This window comes from Anser cygnoides, chromosome 12 (genome assembly GCF_040182565.1).
Source record: "Anser cygnoides isolate HZ-2024a breed goose chromosome 12, Taihu_goose_T2T_genome, whole genome shotgun sequence".
NCBI lineage: Eukaryota > Metazoa > Chordata > Aves > Anseriformes > Anatidae > Anser > Anser cygnoides.
In genome coordinates, this window is record NC_089884.1 from 14953818 (window position 1) to 14973750 (window position 19933).

The 19933-nt window shown below is 39.3% G+C and overlaps 1 protein-coding gene and 1 long non-coding RNA gene across 3 annotated transcripts in view; one reads left to right on the top strand and one right to left on the bottom strand.

Annotated features, from left to right (window-relative positions):
- LOC106043088 (uncharacterized) overlaps positions 1-19933 on the top strand; it is a 70506-nt gene that overhangs the window by 43190 nt on the left and 7383 nt on the right. The window lies entirely within an intron of this gene.
- The window catches only part of LOC106043077 (sodium-dependent noradrenaline transporter), a 67570-nt gene continuing 49332 nt past the window's right edge, over positions 1696-19933 (bottom strand). For both annotated transcript variants that reach the window (XM_067004371.1, XM_067004370.1), the window contains 5 exons: positions 18062-18161; positions 11542-11642; positions 8093-8260; positions 5501-5572; positions 1696-3863 (listed from right to left, as the gene is read on the bottom strand). In XM_067004371.1, coding sequence (XP_066860472.1) covers positions 3840-3863; positions 5501-5572; positions 8093-8260; positions 11542-11642; positions 18062-18161 — 465 coding nt within the window. In that variant the 3' untranslated portion in view covers positions 1696-3839. The remainder of the gene's footprint in view (positions 3864-5500; positions 5573-8092; positions 8261-11541; positions 11643-18061; positions 18162-19933) is intronic.

Below are 19933 nucleotides of genomic sequence, written 5' to 3' on the forward strand. Positions count from 1 at the left end.
ACACAAGATGTTTGGGCTTGACGTTTTTAGTAATAGCATTTAAAAGGCATTTTGCTGAGAAGAAATGGCCAATTATAGGGAACTTCCTCTGGGAAAATTACATACAACATATATTGCACGTGCAGTTAGGGAACGTGTACAACCGTAACAGCCACGTATTTCTCCTCCTACGTTCTATATTTAAAATACCATGTTTGATCCTGGATTTCCTTCACTAGGGTAAGATGTTTCAAGTGTTGCCAAGGTGTATGCCTTGGGACATGACAGAGCACAAGAAAGACGGACAGAAAAGGTTTGGCTCAATCAGAGGCCAAACACTAAATGCAGCTAGTGCTTTTTGGGCAGCTGCTCATGAAGGACCCATAGTCTTTCCAGTAGAAATATAAATCTCTGGAGTTTTAGTAATGTAGCCATAGAACAATAACTGATGAAAAATGTTCCTGCAGTGCGTATGGGGGGAGTACAAAGGAAAATGGAGAGCCTCTCTTTGGTGTTAGTTAACTTTCTGTGGCTTGATGAAACAACGTGGGTCACAGGCAGGTGGTCTTCAGTAACAGAGAAGAAGGTAGGGGTGGCCGGAAGGGAGATGCTAACGTATGACAGCTGCTTCCTTTATCAGATTAAAAAAAGGTTTTCAAGACTTTTTCTAGAACTGTGAAATAAGCAACTTAATCACTTCACCCAATTTTCTCCACTGGCTTGATAATGGAACAGCCAACTTAATTAGCAGGGTAATGATGCTGCATCTTGAATAAGCTTGCAACCAAATTTTTTTCGTTTTGGAAGCGGGCTGCCTACTCCGTCAGCATATACTTGTCATCGCAGGGGGTATCTGGGGGAGCACCAGTCCCCAGAGTGACTCTGCTCCCCCAGTAGATGTAGGTGAGGGAAATGGGGAGCTGCTTCTTGGCTGAAAATTCAAGACAGAGGAAGACTTGCAGGTAAGAAACCCCCTGGGTGATAAGATCCTGACTGGGTCGAACAGAAGGGAGATGAGGATCTTGGTGGCATTTGCTAATTTCCATACTGAAAATGCATTAGGGAGCTTAAAGTGGAAGCCTAAAAGGAGCTGGGTGCCAGAGCTGTGGCTTTTTTATTACTGTCTATGCCATAACACTGGAAATAAAATCTTGTCTTCACAAGGGTTTTTATTACTTGAAAGGGCATTAATTTGAGTCTAATGGCATCATTTATCGTCCAGGAGGCATGAGGTAGTTGAGCATCTTATTCTGTGGAGAATTGAGGACATGTTCTCCGTTTCTGGGACAGAAGTAAGTCATATTATTTTGTGGTTACTTCCTCTGGGCGACGTCTTGAACGTAAAGCCCAGCTGTGCAATCATGCATCATCTCTTTCATTAGGGCTATTCCTGGTAATAAGATTCCTGCTATCTCTGATTTGCCAATTGTCTTCTGTGTAGATTGCACGTTTTGTCTGTAAAACCTCAGAACAAGATGGTAAAAGTGCAGTGGAGTCCTGAGCTATAAATATTACACTAAACCTAAGAAGCTAAACAGTAACAAAAATAATGTAGTGGGTATTTGCCTCGGGAGTTGGTATTTGAAATGCTCCTAATGCACTGGGTAAAGCTGTTTCCACTCCCATGTTAAGATAGCTTTGTCCTTATTTCAGAGCGGAGTGGTGATGAAACAACTTTTCCTGCATGGGTTTTGCTACCCGGGTGGTGGTGGGGTGTTTCACAAGCGAACATGGATGCAGGCTGTTAACATTTACAAACATGAGCAAACCAAGCAATATATAATGTGACAAGCAGTTAAAACTCCCCAGTAAAAAGCCCCTCGGAGTTTCAAAACTTGGTAATTATATCTATGCTAAGAAGCTTTTGAGCGGTGCCAAACCTGTGACTGAAGCAGCTGTATTATTGAAAAAAAAGCTTTATAACAATGGAAAGATTCCCCTGTAGTTATGGAAACAATAAAAATGGGATTAGCTATAAAGTTGGTGGGATGTTTTTTTGAAACACTCACCATATTTTCACTGTTTGGACTTTCCTGTAATTACAGAACTAAAGCAGTAACCTTTGAAACTCCTTTATTATTGAAATATATTTAATAACAAGGTTTAAATGACTATTGGCCATCAGCTGGACCAGAAGATATGACTGCCTTTATAGTTAGAAGACTGTCCTTTGGGTTTAAAGCCCTGTTTAAATAAAAACCACTGCTTTGTCACACAGTCTTTTAAAGAAAATGGGACAGTACTTGGTTTGTTCTGAAGTATTGATTCCATTGGAGGAAAAGGAAGAATAAGGAAAGAAATTTTCTGGCAGTGCTCAACAAAAATGGCCAACATCACTTGGGGCTTCTGAATTGGATTATGTAAAATGTGGGTGGGTGGGGGAGAACACAGGGAAAAGAAAACAATACAATTGTTTTATGAGTAAAAAGCCCCATCCTTGTAAGTGGTCTCTTTAAAAAGAAGCTCTGCATAAACTTAAAAAATGAGCTGAATTGAATATATAGAGGTAAAAAAGAAGAAAACAGAAGAAAAAAATCAGAGGTAAGGTCCAGAGGTAAACTTGAGGCTGGATTCAGCTCGGAAGCCACTGCTTCTGAGAATTCTGACTTCTTATAGATCTAGTGATAAATACCTACAGGAAGAAACTCAAAGCTACCAAATCTAGTGATCACTGGGAAGATACTAGAGTGGTGTATGACCACAGAGAGTAAGAACAGCACCCAAATGCAGAGTTTGTTTTGTATCTTCTAGCTTGCATAATGCTACCCAAGAGGAGAGCAGGAACAGGGTTAGGAAGCTGAGTATGACTAAAATATCATTCTAATTCATTCAACACAATCTTACTATGTTTTGGTAGGTGAATCCAGGTGAGAGTATAACAGCATGCTCACGATAGCAGAATAAAACCAAAGTTTGGTATTTTGGTGCCTCTGGGAAGATTAAATAATTCTAAAAATAACTTTCTATATATTTTATATATGGTACATTCTTTATTTGGCATATAACAAAAAGATGAAAGTCTGACTATTTGTACGTGACTCGTTACAATTAACTGGACAAGTCTCTAGAGTATGGATCATGTGATAAAGCTATTTTAGTTGTTGGCAGAAGGGAATATGTTTTTGACTAAGCACAGTGTGGTATAATCTGTATTCTGTACTTAGTAGCCACACCAGGAATTCTGTTCCTGTTGCTTGTCAGCTTGTAGAATTAAATGGACAGAAAGCGGCGCAGACATGTACAGTAAAGACAACCTTCTTCACCAAGAGAAGAAACTAATAACAAACCCCTGAAAATGAAGCACTGTGTCTTCATTTCAGAAGGATGCAAACTCATATCCCAAAGGATAGTATGGCAAGAAAGCTAGTGACATTAATACATAGTTAAAGTTGCTCTTTCCTCATAACTGAGATGTACTTTTTCCTTAGATCTAAGAATGTTCAGGTGGTGTTGGTTTAAAGCAGGTCGTGGCATGAGTATCTGAAGTAATTATTACTGTCTGAAAAGTTTAATTCACTTCTTCACGATAAAAGAGCATTTAACATATGTTGATTGCTTTTTTTTCTCTGCTCCCCCCTCCTCCACTTCTGCTAATAGCAAAACTCACAAGTTTTGGTCATGTAGGGATCTCATGGCACCAAAGGAGATAAGAAAAATTAAACGGAGTCTTTAAAGATCATTTGAAGCCAAGTGATAGAAGGGAGGCATTGAGAACAGAGAGCAGATGTCTTCCCTCAAAGAGTCAGGAGGTAAGCTCTGAGCCAGCCTGGTCCAAGCGTCATTGAGGGAGCTTTGAACTTGACTTTTCTGTATTCCCAGTTTAGCTTAATTTATTGGCTTTTTCCTCAACCTGTCGGTTGTCATATTGTTAGCCAGTGTTGAAGCTGTAAGGGAACAGAAGTGGTTTAATAATGTTGTATTACGTGATAGTAGTTAGAGAGATTTTAAGTACATTGCTTGACAAATTTAGTTACAAAGAGGTCTCAGAACAACCGATAGATCACAACTAAATTTCATTGGATTCCAGTTAGCAGTGAGAAACACGCTGAGTATAGAGGCTATTGATTCAGCCCTCAGCTTAGTTTTAATATCCAGAGCTGTGGAAACATGTGAAGAAAACTTTTGTACCTGCTTGGTTATTTTGGTCAGTGTTTTGCTTACATCCTTAAAGAATAACAAAGCACTAACTACACTTCAGTGATAAGACCTATTCCTAGATGCTTGTTGAAGGCACCACCAAATTAATGTAACATGCCCTCGTGTTTGACACATTTTGAGGGGTCACTAGGGTTTTGCTTCAACGTACACTCTTATTTATAATTTAAGTGACGTCTGTTTGTTTCCTTTTTGCCATTACGGATTTGGGTTCAGAAGACCAGTGCTATGTAGGAATTGCTGTGCATATCCCATTCACACAGGAACATCTGACTCTGGAAAAAATTAAACTATTACTTACAGCTGCAGCATTACAAATCTTTGGATAACTGAGGGCAGGAATAGGGGAATGAGAAGGCAGAAAGAGGTGCTTTGTTACTACAGAATCTTGGCCACATCACATAAACTGTGGTCATGGAACGGGAAGCTTGTTTCCTGCTTCCATTCTGCACCCCATAAATTTGCACTGGGATTATTTTATCTAAAATTAAAAAATATATATACTTCAAACAGTTTTTTTCCTCAGTATTTTTCAGAGTAAGCAAAAGGCAAACTTCTGTTTTCAATACCAATGTACAAACCAGCACTATAAAATCTGGGTCATGTTTTGAGGTGGTGTGCATAATTCTAGTTGCTTTCAACTTTGAAGGCAGAAAGTGGTCCAGCACGGATGCTGATAAGAGTAACAAGTTTCATATTTGCATCCTTTTTATCTTCTACGGAAAGGACTTTACTTCAATGAGCTCATTTTATTTGCTAAAAGGAAAGCAGCATTTGGAAGACTGTAGCATATATTTCATGGCTGCTTAAGAAGTCTCCAGCTGTGTTTCAGTCAACTGTAGGCCTGTGGGGAGAGCCTATTCCACACAGCCTAGCACAGGATTTCCTTATGGCTATTATGTCTAAGCTCCGACACTGGATTTTTGGTTGCTGTTTACCCTGTGTCATACTTGAAATGTAGAAAATATGACTTCAGATCCCTGTGTAATAACTGAGGGAGAGGATGTGACTTGTTTAAATGCACACGATAGCCTGGAAATACATTTATCTTTTGGTGAGATCTTATTGTGATTAGACATTATGACCTAGGATACCGGATTTAAGTGATGTGCAGCATTGTCTATTTTGCTTAGTCATTCCCTTACAGTGCTGGAAGGAAGGTGCCAAAGCCTTCCATCACAGTTGGTGCACATCGTACTGAGCCTGGTGCACGTAGTCCTGAGCCTCCTGATTGGCGCTGTGCTGGCAGGAATAAAGAACCACAGACCTGGGGCGATTCTCTGGGATCGGTGCAAACCTGCAGTTGTTGCTAAAGGCAGGAAAGGGTTGGTATGAGTAGACAAAGCATGGTGAAAGGAGTACAAACCTTAAACTGCCTGACATTTCCTTGGGCCACGAGTTGGTGTTCGTTTTCAGGTGTGATGCAGTAAGCTAGTCTCTAAATCAGAGGGGAAGAAGAAGAAAAAGTCAGACGTATGAAGTGGGATTATGTCTGCAGTCCCCAGTCTACAAAGGGGAAGTGTGAACTTTATTTAAAACAGTAACTTAAATCTTTAATATCACTGTCATGTGCCTTTAACTTGGTCACAGAGCTTCTTGTAAGCCCCTTGATATTAGCATTTAATCTAAGAAGTGACAGCAGAAAGTTTATGCAAATACTGAGTCCAAATATTTAGCAAGAGCGTATGGAAAAGAACACCACGAACAGGACTTACATCCCCTGAAATTCACACTTCTGATGTTAGTCCTGAAATGGGGTTGGCTAGGCCCCGTGGGAGAGGAAGGAGGTGCTGACTGTATCCCTGCTCGTCTCTCTTGTCTGCCCACTGCCGTGCCATTTGGATCATATGCAGATTTTGGTTTACCAGGAACTTTCAACTAACCTAAGGACTTCACATTAGACTAAGTGCATGCTTTGAGACATGATTTAGGGTATATCTTACGGTATTACGGTAGTCACTTCGATGTAATATAATAGCTTTTTGCCATATTTCTCATGAGGGGCCTGAAGAATTGCTATCTGCAGGAGCTATAAAAATAAAAATTTGTGAACACACTACCAAATGAATGAAGGTTCTTTTTTGACTGTTTTTGGCTTCTGCATCCCACTGTCAGTAAGCTTGTGCAAGCTGGCAAAAGCCTGTTGGGCTAGTACGAATTATTCAATGATACTTAGGTACTGTTAGAAAATAGATTTGTAAACACAGAGAAATGGAAAGAACTGAAGGGCTAATAAAATAGCCAGAAATGAAACCTAGACGTTATGTGTGACATAAGTGAGATGCAGGGCAAGAGGGGTTCCCATTTTGGGGTGCCTTTCTGATGGGAACATTAAGAGGTGACTGTAGTGTTTTGGAAACAAGGCATTTATCCCTTAGGGACTGCCAGGGCCATGCAAGGGGGGTGTGCCCTACCCAGATAAAGGGTGAGATGCTATTTTCTGCTTAATTCTCTGTGTAGTGGTGTTTTGGTGTTTAAGAGCCTCAATGTCCTGCTGGAGCATTGCATAACTCTAGCTGTAGAAAAGGAAAGCCTTAGAGCTAGCTATAAGTCTGATTTTAGATTGGGTCATAAAATGATGGCCATGTGAGGGGACAAAGACAAAAACTGATGCTGTATAGCAGTGAGGAGTTCTACTTTCTAACCTAGAGGTTTTAAGGCCATAGATAAGAATTTAAAATGACAGCAATGGTAAAACTGATATGATCAGTGAACCTGGGTCCTGTGCCATTCTGAACTGATAAATTAAGAAAAGTATGGGGGAATGAATTGTAAGGAAATAAATGCATTTTTCACATGGAAACAAGGTTCCTTTTAAATAGAGTTAATAATAATATTACACATAAACATAAGTGAAGTTAAAAAAAGCTATTAAGCTTTCATTGTCAAATCCTTTACTGTTATGAAAATCATTCGAATTAGGTTTTCTTTTAATTCAGTGCCTTCTTATTATACTACTGCTTTTAATAAGATGGTCACAAATTGTTACTCCTTGGGATTTTGCTTTATTCAGTGCATGGAGCACGTATGTTATGGGTAAAATGGGTTTATGCGGTGAAGGGTGCTGCTACTTAGCACCCTGGCTCACTTACAGCAGTACAGAAGCAAGAGGCTAGATGATGAGACCACAGGCAGTACCCATACTATAGGAGTTAGGAGTGCTTCTTGATTTCCAGATCTATTTCAGCACCTTGGTCTCTCTAGAATATAAAGTTTCAAGCATTCTGGTCTTAGTGATGAATACAATGGAAGGATCTGCATTGATTCTATCCTCTGCAAAAGGTTGGAGTAATTCCATTAAATAGATAAGGACATGTGTTTGACAGAGGAATTCAAACACTGAGTGGCTGCTGTTAGAGATAAAATGCTGGGCTAAATGGAACCTATTGCTCTGACCCAGTGAAGCATTCCTTCTGTCCTTGCTGGATGCTCATTAAATGAACAAAGGCACTCCTGAACCCAGGGCTATGCTGGGGGCACATCCTACCTCCCAGCACGTGGATGTAGTTTTTAGAGATGGGTGCAGTGCTACGACAGCAGCTCTGAATTAACTTTGTACATAAGTCTGTAACACTCCCATGTAGAGTGATAAAGCATGCTTGGGGCTTTGTTTAGGTAGAGCAGCATGAAGACCATCCGTTCAAGCTGAACATGAAGATACCATGGTTTGTATGTCTTTTGTTAAAGAGGACAAGATCTTAGCAGTCAGATCAGTTGCATGCACCAAAAATCAGTTTGTAAAATGATTATGGTGCTCTCTGGAAAGCTAATTTCTCTCTAGAAAGTAGAACAGGATGCAGTAATCCTGCCTCAAAACCCCAACCCATCAGACAGTTGGATCCAAAAGGTCACTCATAAGTAATAAGTTTGGGGAGCAAGAAAAACAAACTGCCAACTTCGATCCAGCCGTTTCATTTCATAGCAACATTTCATGACATTTTATTAGCATTTCACTTACTTCTTTAAAGGTCCCACGCACATTCATAAATTTATAGATAATATAGGCAGGCACGAGTATCATGGAAGATAATGCTATTCCCCAGCCAATGCGATTTGCCCAGAGAGGGAAGGTGTAGTCATCGTAGGTCAGAGGTTTGAAATTTATAATGCTGACTATCACAACAAACTAGGGAAGAGAAAATAACACGCATCATTGTTTTGAGACATGAAGCTTGGCTGGAAAACAGATCTCGTGTTTGCTTAGGCAGCTACCCTAAGGAATATTTCAACCCAGCTTTACCATTTACCTTCATCCTATTTATAGTGTACCTTGTACCGCTTAAACCATTGATGTTCTTGATGCATTTACTAATATTAACAGTTGTTTCCTTTCAGCTACTCTGGCCATGGAGTATTTGATATTTTGGTGGGAAGTTCAGGTGGTTGTCTGCCACTGTCTCACTTAAACTAGTGTTAGAGATATTAAAATAAAGATTCTGCAGATGAGAAAGACCTATTCAGGATCTTTGTTTCCCAGAGGCATTAGGTCTCATTTCCTTAGGAGTTCTGTACCCATTTCCCAATGAGAAGCATGTTGTAAACTCCAGCACAATACAGCTACTGAGTAAAGGTCGTGCTGCCTTAAGGCCTGGAAAATAAAGTTGTTTTTTTTTTTTTTAACCTCCTGGTGCTACCCTATCCAGTACTGGAGGTAGGAAGGAAAGAGTAAGGTACCACTCTATTTGCTTCTTGTTATTTCCATATGGGTTGCAGAATTCCGTATTTGATTCTCTGGACTTGTATGTTCTGTTCCATGTAGCAATGCCAAGTTGTAGTATTTTGAGTTTAGGATTTGAAAGGCTACATGTACAAGGAGAGTAGTGGTGTGGGTTAAAGGAAATGGACAGTGAAATCATTAGACAAATACTGATTTCCTTTAGAGATTTTCTTGCCATGATGTACACAGCAGCAGTTAGCATAGACGAAAGACTTCAAGGGGATGTTTCCTAACACCAGATATCTGGATGACCCCAACTTGCCTTGCTTGTGGAGAATTGTGTTTACTGCTAGGAACTGCTGTAATACATTACCTGTCACCAACGGGGACTACCTCTGCTAGGCGAATACAGGATTGTTAAAGGAATAATTGTCTGACAATTGTATAGCCTTTTCTGTATTATCCTAAACTACATGCATCACAAAACTATATCAGATTTTTATTTGCATAGAAGTATTGCTTTAAGAATGCACAGCTTTTATGCTATTAAGTCTTCTAAAATCATAGCAAGGTCCAATACCCATATTATTCATCCTGACCTTTTGATTTACAAATAAGCATAGGAGAAGATCCCAATATAAAACTGTAGTTTTGTTCTGAATCTAACCTTTACACAAAGCAGTGCTCACTCTTTGGGATTTTTTTCCCCAAATGAAAAACACAAGTGCTTCACTACAGATCAGGCAGATTACAAGGTACATTTAATACATGTTTGGTGTTTCATGTAATTACTGGGTATAATTGCATGCTACTTACTCTAAGCTGTCATTCTACCATTTGGGCATCATGGGGTCCTCCAATGAAAAATGAATTACCAGTGGGAGATGTGCTCTAATAAATGTGATACAAATGCAATGATTTTTAATCAAGTAATGTCCTTGAGGATATTGTTGCAATTTCTGGGTTCAGAGACAAAGCACACAGGTGAAAAGTTACGTCTCAAGAGGTTGTATGCATAGTATACGCTTTGAGAGAAAGGGACAAGGTAAATCTAGTAGAAAGTAAAAACTTCTAAAATGCCTTTGTGAACTGCTAGATATAATTAGTAGCACATGGTGTTGAGCTGTTGGTATGATACTGGAAGAGTGAAAGACCTGCAGCAGCCAGAGATCAGATTGGGAAGAAAAAAGTATATACGGTTGTGTCTATGGTACTATTGCAGTGATGGAACCAACACATTCAAATTGAAATTCAGGCTTTTTTTTAAGAATCAGTCAAAACAAAACAAAAAAAAGCACAATATATAACGTATACTGATTCTTTTCAATTGCTTTTCACATTTTGTACTAAAGGGGAAAAAATCCTTCCTGGGTAAATCACTGCATAAATATTTCCAAGTCTTGGCAGAAACATCTGCTGGATGCTGTTGGATTTGGACTAGGCAGCCATCCTAGTATGCTGCTAATTCAGTGCATGAAGGCGAAGTCTGTATTAGTTGTCTTGAAGAAAAATATCTGCAATCCTCAACAAACTGAGCATCTGGAAACACTGCCCAGTGCACGTCTTTGTGGAGAGGCAGAGAGCTTTTATTTACAGTTTGATTTGGCAACTAATAACATCAAGGTGAGTAAGCCTTGGAGCTGCAGATCAAATGCACAGTAACAAGCAGCAGATCCAGATTACAGAGAAGTGGATTGAATGTGGTTTCTCTGTAACCACGGAACCCCAGTGGGAGTCTGCAAAACATCTAATTACTGGAATTAGGAAAGGTTGACCTGGGATTTGGTTGCTGTAATTAAGTGTGAATTTTTCTTTTAATATTTTATTCTAAATGAATAATTTTATGGCTCCAAGGTAAAGATCGAAGTCTTTAGATCTGACTGGTGTTTACACAGGTACATGGGTACATGTAGTCTGTGCATGATATTTTTTTTTCCATTGTCAGGTCTAGGTAACAAAGATGTGTGCTTGTATAAGGCAGGTATATAATGATGCTTTCATTAAGTAACTTTGATTTTTGTGAGAAGGGGCGTGGTGCATTCCAAATAATGTGTCTGATCTGATTTGGTATAAAATGGTGACCTTTAGTTCATGAAGTCTTTCTTTGTTTTTCACTTTCATTAATCATTTTATACAGTTTTCAGGCCTTCTAAATTAAACTTTCTTTAATTTACCCTATTATTCCTATTTCAAAGATGAGGCCAGCCACAGGATGCTGTAGTTTTTAAACTCAAATCTGTATCAGCTGAAATGAGAATGGTGAGGGATGGTGAACCTGATGCATTATGATACACTTTATGTAATTTTATTTCCTATAGATAGCAAAGCTTTAGTAGTAAGGGAATTTCACCATTGATGAGTTCAGCTAAATCATAGACAGACTCGGCCTTTCTCTCCAGCACACACTTATCCCTGGCTAGATTATTTTCCTTGGGAAGGATGCTGGGAAGACACTGAAGCCACGCTTTGTGTTCCCTAACAAAAGCTATTTCCTTTACACCTTGAAGAAGTGAAGGAACAGAAGATGATCTCTGCCACAATTAGCTTTTCCTTCACAACCAAAATATTTTATACAAAATACCCCCTATGATATTGAAGGAGAAAAGAATTAAATAGGAGTGCCTTCTAGTCATCCTGGCAACACTGGGCATAACAAAGACTACCTTGCTCGATACCTTGATACTCAATGGCATATTCTAGGAAAGGCGTACTAGCATTCTTTTGATGATGAAATAATTGTCAGCACTTACCAATAGAAAAGCAGGGCTAACAAATTTCCAGCACAATCTCCAGTAGAGGCCTGGCTTGAAGCCCATCATTTGTTGGATGTCTTCACTGAATCTGTCCACACCTAGAAGGGATGTGGACATCAGACTGGCATAAATCTAAACTGATGAGATGTTGGTATATCCCAAAACATGTGGTCTTCTTTCAGAAAGACTTCCGAATCAGAAAAAATACAAGATAAAATTGATCTCCTTTCAATGAGTAGGTGCATCTTTGATATTGCTATATCCAAGAATTAAATACCTGTGAGCACATAATGTCTGTTGCAAATAGCTTTACCATTGGAACAGGGCACTTAACAAATACGTAGCATTTAATTTGTGAACTGGATGTACAGTTCTTGTAATAATTGACTATTGTAACCTAACCCCTCAGCAGTATTATAAGTATATTAAAGGAAAACCCAAACCCTTACACAAACTCTGATAATGATGTAGATTCATATGATTCCTAAATTTACAAAGGAGGCTGTATTTGTTTTGCTTAGTGGCATGCTTCACTTATCTTTCAATGTTTCATTAATTACCACAGAACATTCATTATATTTATGACAAATGTCATTTCATCTTTCATCACCTATATAAGGAATGGGGTAGATGCTGCTTCTGCTCAGTGTAAATATGTACAAAATAAACTAGCAAGGTGCTGCTGGCCTGTTTTAGAGTATCCTTTGTGAGTTTGTGAATTACACTACGATCTAGAATTTTCTGAAATTGTTATCTCTATGCATCTAAATATTCAGTAATGTCATACAGCTTTTGTGGATACCCTAGAAGATAAATGATCTGTTCATGTGAGTAAAAACCATGAGTAGTCAGAACTTCTACCTACTGCAGTAGTTAAGGCAGCAGAGGATACCAAGAAAATCATTAAATGAAGACAGATCAAAAATTAGTCTTGCTCATTATACCAGAAATGTATAATACGGATTTAGAAGCAGGGGTGACTTGTTTGCTTGCTTAGTATCAAGACCTTGATATTAGTAATATACAATATTTCCATTGTATTTTCCATTCCTATTTGTATATTAAGCATGCAAGAAATAGCGTATGAGGCTTTCCTTGCCAGCAAAGCTATATAATGCTACTCCATTCAAATCACTGAAGTTAGCTATCTCTGGTGGGATTTACTGCACCACAGTGTAGAGGAATGGAGGTACCAGACAAAAATTCTCAGCAGCTTGATCAGAGGGAAGAAGAGCTGTAAGTAACTGCTTCTCAGTCTTTAGTGTTTCTTGCATCCATATAGTCTGAGGCTTTTCACGTGTGTGTTGGTACTTAGTACCTCTGACAGTCTAAGTACTAATAGCTATAAATTGGAATGGTAAATGGAAATCTTATTTTGGACAAATACAATGCAAATAGTTGTGGTAGAAATCTCCTCCTGCAGGCAACACAGAAAGGAAGATCTCCTGACTTTGCAGACTCCCATTCAGAAATGCTCTCTAGAGAGTGACTTCAGAACTGGAATAGTTCATTCAACACAGGCCAAAGCAAAAACCACAAATTTGCCACCCTAGGTTACTCACTGTTACAGAACGGGTATGTCCTGAGGAAGGAAGAAATGACGTTTCACTCAGCCCCTCCTAATTCCTTATGGGTTTTACAGGTTTACGTAAGTGTTCCGCACTCCATGTCTGAACACCTTAGCATTGCACAAGTACAGCGGGCTTTCTGTGAGTGGCATTAGCCTCAACTGGCTACAGATTTTGAGTAGTTTACAAAGGCATTTCCATGCTTTGCAGAAATGGATTTTATAATGGGGTGATTATTGCTGATATCAAAAAGTGGGAAAAATATTTCTTCAGAGTTGTCTTTGAAGAAGGAAACAGTCTCTAACTGCATGCCTTAAGGATACTGGCTCAGAGATAAGTACTTCTCTCTAGCTCCATCTGTCCGGGCAGACTGCTGGTTTGTAGTTGATAATTCTATTTAATGTTTTCAATAAGTTTGATTTTAAACCTGAACCCAACAGGTAAACAGCAAAAAGGCAGCTTTTTGCAGCACATGTTTGTTAGAGATGCTGTATAGTTGTCGTAATTGTTCCTCTTCATGTGGATCCATTCAGTAGTGTTTATTTAATTTAAATAATTAGGACAGCTCAAGTTTGCCCTTTGCATGGAGCCAAGGAAATGTATTTACAAGGTCTGGACACTTGAATGTGAACTTTGATTCTGCTCCGCCTTCCCCCAGTATTACATACAGGTGAAGCAAAGTAGCCAAATTTAAGAAAGGATCTGTAAATGCTCTTTGAATTTAATCTGATTCTATTTGCAGTGCCTTCTGTGAACTTTAAAGTGACTGAATTTCAACTGCTGTGAATACGGAGAATGAAATTTATCATTGTCCAGAAGGTCAAAGGACTAGATAACTGTGAATAAAAGTTTTGCAGATGGCAGACAGATGTACCCACAGCTCAAACAGTGCTTTGTGTTCAATATCTACTGAAAATAAGGGATAAATAGTCCATGTTCTCAGACTGCTTTTTCAACAGCATGCTTTTTGGGTGCTATACATCTTCAAATAACCATTCAAAGAATCAACCTGTGAAGCAGAATGTAGCTACAGCTATATATGACAGTACTTGTAGGGCTTTTTTTTCTTTTGCAGTTTTTGAAAGCATTTACACTGTTATTTTGTGATTCTGTAGGATAACATAGGCAACTCAGTAGAATAAACCTAAACTGGGTGATTTCTTCAGTCACAAGACGGAACTGGTACCACAAACCAAACTCCTGATTACTTGCTGGAGACCTGGTGTCAAGTATAGAAATAACTTCCTTGCTTTTTCAGTGAAAAACAAGATAGATTTATGTACAATTTGTGACCAGGCCCCATAGTTAAATACACTAAAGAGAATTTAAGTGTAGTTTCTGAACTAATAAACTATGTAGCTGCCTGGGAATATCTCCACTGCAGTTGCCTGTTAAACAGCGTAGAAAACTTGGCCCATTCTCCATGTACATAGTATCCGGGTGTCAACGGAATTAACATGCGAAAATTCAGATTAGGTGGAAGTTGAAAAGTAGATTTAACTATAAATGCAAGTTATCCTCCTAACATTAGGACAGGATGTTTTCTTCCATCTTGGCGATGCAGAGATCTGAGTTCAGACAGAATTGAAGTACATGTTGACAATACCTCCTGCACTCCATGCATGCTAGACCTCTAAGTCATTTGGCTATCCAGGCTTAAGAACCGTGCATTTGTGCAGAGGTGAAACTCTTCACTGGCCATGGCTGAAATATTTTATGGGCATGTTCCCAGAAAGTAGTGTTATAGCTACAACAACCATTTGGAGCCCTAGAGGCATTTCTTGTATGTGGTGTCTTCCACTCCTGTCTTGTTTAAGTCTGTATGCCTATGTGATGTGTAGTATCCTTTCATAAGCTTGGATTATTATTTTTTACTTTGGAAAGTAAAAATTAATAATAATGCCCTGAATGCCATATATTTGATTTAAATGAATCCAAGAAATCAAGTGAACTACAATGAAATAAAAAAGTAGTAAGAAAAAGGAGTTTTGAATCAACTTAGCCTATTCTACGCTAAATTTGGTTTCCATGTAAATGCTACTTTTGCCTCCTCATATTAGTAACTGTCCAGTTACAGAAGTATAAGGGATAATACAGTTTGCATGCAAATGAAGGATTGGAGTAACATTGCTTTGTTGAACCATCCTGTATTTTGGCCCATGGGAATTACAATAAGTCACAGAATCATTGAATTGTTCATGCTCAAGGAGTTCCTGAGAGGTCTCCAGTTCAACCTCCTGCACAAAGCAAGGCTAGCACAGCTTAGAACAGCTTTCTCATGGCTTTGTCCAGTTCTGACCAATCTGTTGCAATGTGCAATTATCTTTACATAGAAAAAAAAATCTTCTTTCAACTTGATCATTGTCTTCTGTTCTCCTACTGTGTACCTCAGTGAAAAGCCTGGCTCCTTCTTTGATAACCTCTGGATTTAGGTCAGAGGGGGAGGTGTCTGGCTTTTCTTAAAATATGCAGCAGAGGAATGGTGTCAGTGTTGCATAAAGGCAAAACAGTGAGTCACAACGCAAATGGATCCATATGTTAAAACAAACTTGCTTCCCCTTCTCCCTTACATGTTCAGGTGTACTTTGCAGGAAGAAACTTCCCAGTAAGTGGGCATAAGTATAATTTGAACTAAATCTAAAAATTGCCACGTTTTTGGTCTGTGCCAAAATGTCATGCTTGCCTTCAGGCTGCCTTAATGTTCTGCTGGGTCATTAAGGCAGCTGGGGTCTATCAGGAAAAAGGTAGACAAGACCATGCCAGATTGAATCAGTCAAAGCAGTTTAAATAGCACCCGGGGCTGTAATAAGTTCTTCTTTATAAAGCAGCAGGTCATTCTGTGTCAGTAGAAGCATCTGTCAGCTGCTTAAGACAATGAATAGATGGTTTCTTGATTATGGGGAGGCAGGAGGGAGAAGGGAAAGGATGATGAAGAGCAGTAGTTGGAACACTTAAGGTCTGGCTAAGCTTGGTTTAGACTGAACTGCATCCAAAGCCTAGCTGTTGTAAAGCACAGTAAATCCTGTTTTAATAGGGGCAGATAATAACTTGCCTTTACTAACCAAAGAATAGTTTCATGCCTCTGCTTCCAAGCTGAGCTAACTCTTTTGCATTCGGCTTTTACAGGGATTAAAAACCTCTGAAATGTAGTGCGTCTACATGTTTTGAGAGCAGCATATGAGCTGCTTACTAATTCTGTCATCCAACATCAGCATGGCGTTGTTTAAAGCTAAAAGCCTTTTCTTTAGTAGGCTGAACAGCTTTACATGTGAATGCCATTCTTTCACCTCATGTGCTCATCACTAGCTTTTAATTGAGAGAATGACTAGAAGAATGTGGTGGCGTAGTACAGGTGGGATAAATTACTGACTGAGGGAGGTAAACAGCAGTAAGGATGATGATGGCTGAAACCTTCTGAATCATGTCAACTGTAAGCATAATTTTTCAATAGGAAAGATAATGTCCTTTAGGGGTAGAACAACCTTATTGGGAATCAGGTCAGCTACTTCCATACAGACTTCAGTGGGTAAAAAAAGTAATGCTGGCTACTGTGACTTTTGAACCCTAATAACAATGAAGAGAAGAGCTGTGGCAAACCGGGAAGTATGACATGAGAATTAAGGGGAGATCAGGGGGAAAAATAACAGCTCAAGAAAGTTGATTAATCTAGCAGCCAGCAATTTCACATATCAAAGATAACTTGGACTGCTGCGGTGAGGTGACTTGTGTAAGATCTAAGATTTTCAGTCCTAGATGGGTGATAGAGCTAATCACAGGTTTGTGATTAATATTGCATTGCTGAATTGATTATCTCTTACCCATCCAAAAGATGAGGGGTTCTTCTGCATCACACTGCCAAAACATTTACAGTGCCTCTGACAGAGCTGACAGCAAACAGCCTTCTGAAAAGTAGTTTGTAGAACCAAGGGAACAAATTTAAAAGCAAGCCAAGCCTTGCAAAAGGGAGCCTGAATGTGTATTTGGCTTTGAAAGTGGATAAGCTTAGCTGTTAATGGTAACTGGTGGTCAGAGATAAGTACTGAATTTTCAAAAATAATTTGGAAGCATGTATTCACAACTTATCTGTGAAGGTGGCTGGAAACACGGTCAGTGAGGCTACAAAGACAGAGGTGCTGACGGCTTGTCTTTTCAAGTTAGAAGGTTCCTTTTTGTTATTTGGGAAAAAAAAAAGAAGAGCTATTCTTTTTGAAGTCCTTATAATTTTACAAATCTTGTCTGTGAAAAGATAATGAACAGCGTTGGCACACACACAGATTCCAGCCTAGTGCAGGAGATGAGGTGAATTATCCTAGAGCCAGCTATACTGAGGTTAAAGCCAATTATTGCAACCTTTCCGTGGCATAAATCATTGACTTTTTTTAACCATTTCTAGGATGTTGGATATTCCATGCCATGCTGTGAAAGAAACAATTTCTAAACTGCTGGTGTTTTTATAATTAAGTAGAATGCTGCCTCAAACTGAAGTGGCTAATGTAGGAATTATTACAAGTTTAAGACAAACTACCTTTGTTAGTATTGCACTGGGGGCTTGGGGTTGGCCCTGGGGAAATTGTGGATAGCAGGAACAGGGGAATCTGTATTTAAGCTAATCCACTTTGAAAGCACGAGGTATAAACCTGCTACTGCAAGTCGTGGTCTGTCTTAACAGATACAGAATACTGGCAAAAGAGGCAGCATTTTCATCTTGTTGCAGTCACCTTCACAAGGTGATTTCCTTTGGATTTGTGTGGAGTTTCAAAATTTACCCCACTAAACATCTGCATTCCTGTCCCTATTTGTAAATCAGGTGAAAATTGTTGCATAAAACCCGTCCCGTCATGCCTTCGTGTATACAGTGCCACACTAAATCCCCTTAAGACAATGTGGGAGCCTGCCACGAGCTCACTTGGAGTATCAAAGGCTTTGCAGGTGTGAAGGGAATTGCTTACCATAAAACCAGGAAACTCCAATTGCCTCCATTAAAACAGCAAACAGTATGGACGTCCCAGCTGCAAATGTGTCCAGCAGTGTGAGCACATAAATTCCACCCTAGGGTGGGGGAGTTAAGAGATGCAACAGAAGCAAGTTAGAAGTGGAGTCATGTCAGCAGTTCAGCATCAGGTTAACAGAAATCTGCTTCACTTGAAATCTCTTTACTCAAGTCTTTTAATATGGAACCGGTGCTGCAGACACATGTTTGTATGTACACACAAAATAGTGGAACTAGGCTCTTCAGAAGGGTTGCAAATCTTTTTCATCTGCCCTAACTGAAAGGGGAAACAGAAACCTCCGTGTGATTAAGGAGTGCTCTCAGCACTCAGTATTTTCAGTGGCAATGGAAGGCTAAAGAGGAATGGAGAAGCATGGTATGTTTACTTGTTTCAAAATGAAGCTGAATTAAGTGTTTCAAGATATGCTTTGTCACATGTGAACAACAAAAATGTTCGCATTTGCAGTGCGTTTCAGTTAAAATCCTTTTTTTCACAACCACACTCAACTTGCCTAGGCCTGTTCAGAAGGGGAGGGAACAAAGGAATTATTTTCTATGCTTTTCCCAATGGTATAAATAACATGTGTGCTGTTTAGATCTCTAGGTGGTTTTAAGCTCTGCATTTTTTTTTCCCTGATTAAAACCATGGTTTTCCAAAACAGCTGTGCATATTTGCAAGATGGGAGAGACCACTGCTTAGGCCTTGTCTAGGTTTTTAATTCTGTGGGGACTTGACTGGAAACTGAATGAACTTTGGTTGTTGTGTGAGAAAGAAAATGTTTATTCAATGGCATTTCGGCCTGACCTCTTGTTTTTGTTCTACACCTGCTCTAAATGGATGCCTTCACTATCAAAGCTTAGCGAAGTGAACAACAAGTATGCTTTTGTAAGAGACATGTTTTGAAAATACAGCCTCAAGTTTTCGGAGCACAAAATCAATCAATTTAATGTGATGGTATCACAAGGAGCTTTCTTTGTAACTTGCACACATTAGAAATGTTCTCCAGCCACGTGAACCCGGACATCTGGACGAGTGCGGGCAGTTCAGTGCGTTCCAGCTGGTGGGGGGACTTCATTCCAAACAGGTGCCATTATGTGAAAGCTACAGCCAGACTGCTGTCTCAAACTGCTTCAGCCTGCATGAAGGCACTGGGACCGCACCCATAGGCACCTCAGTTCTTACCCACTGAGTTTGTTCTGATATCGTACTTAAAATTTTTTTTTCAGTCAAAACTGAGGATGAAGAAGGAGCATGTTGAGGTCTTTAGGTAACAATGGAGATGGCATGGTTTTAAAAGGACAAACTTTAAATGCACGTATTTTTAGTGTCTCCAATATTTTCCAGTTTGAGAAAATGAGAGTAAAAATATTGGGGTAGTCTTCTAGTGTACATAGAGCTTTGTTATCTTAAATTAATGCCATTTCAGTAACCTTAATAGGTCTGGAAACCATTTCTAGGGGAGGGAGAGAGGTTCAGCACATCTATTTTCATTGCGGCTACCTCACGTTTCCCTCGTTCCCTGGCAGTTTTGATATCTTTGCTTACAGAAATTCTTGCTTTTTGGCAAAAATCAGAAGGTTCTCTTACTGCAGGACATCCAACCTAGTAGACTGTGATTCTCATCCTTCAGTTAGTTGTCAAAAGCCTGGTGAGGCAAATTATTCAGGATGAAGAAATCTCAGAGTAATGGTGGTGAAAAAACAGCTTACTAGATGTTCAGGGTAAGTTATGTGTCATTTTATGGTGTTAAGAATAAGAGATCAGATCTAGGAACATTAAGAAACACATGGGGGGAGGAGATCATTGTTCTAAAGTCCCTTCATGTGAAGT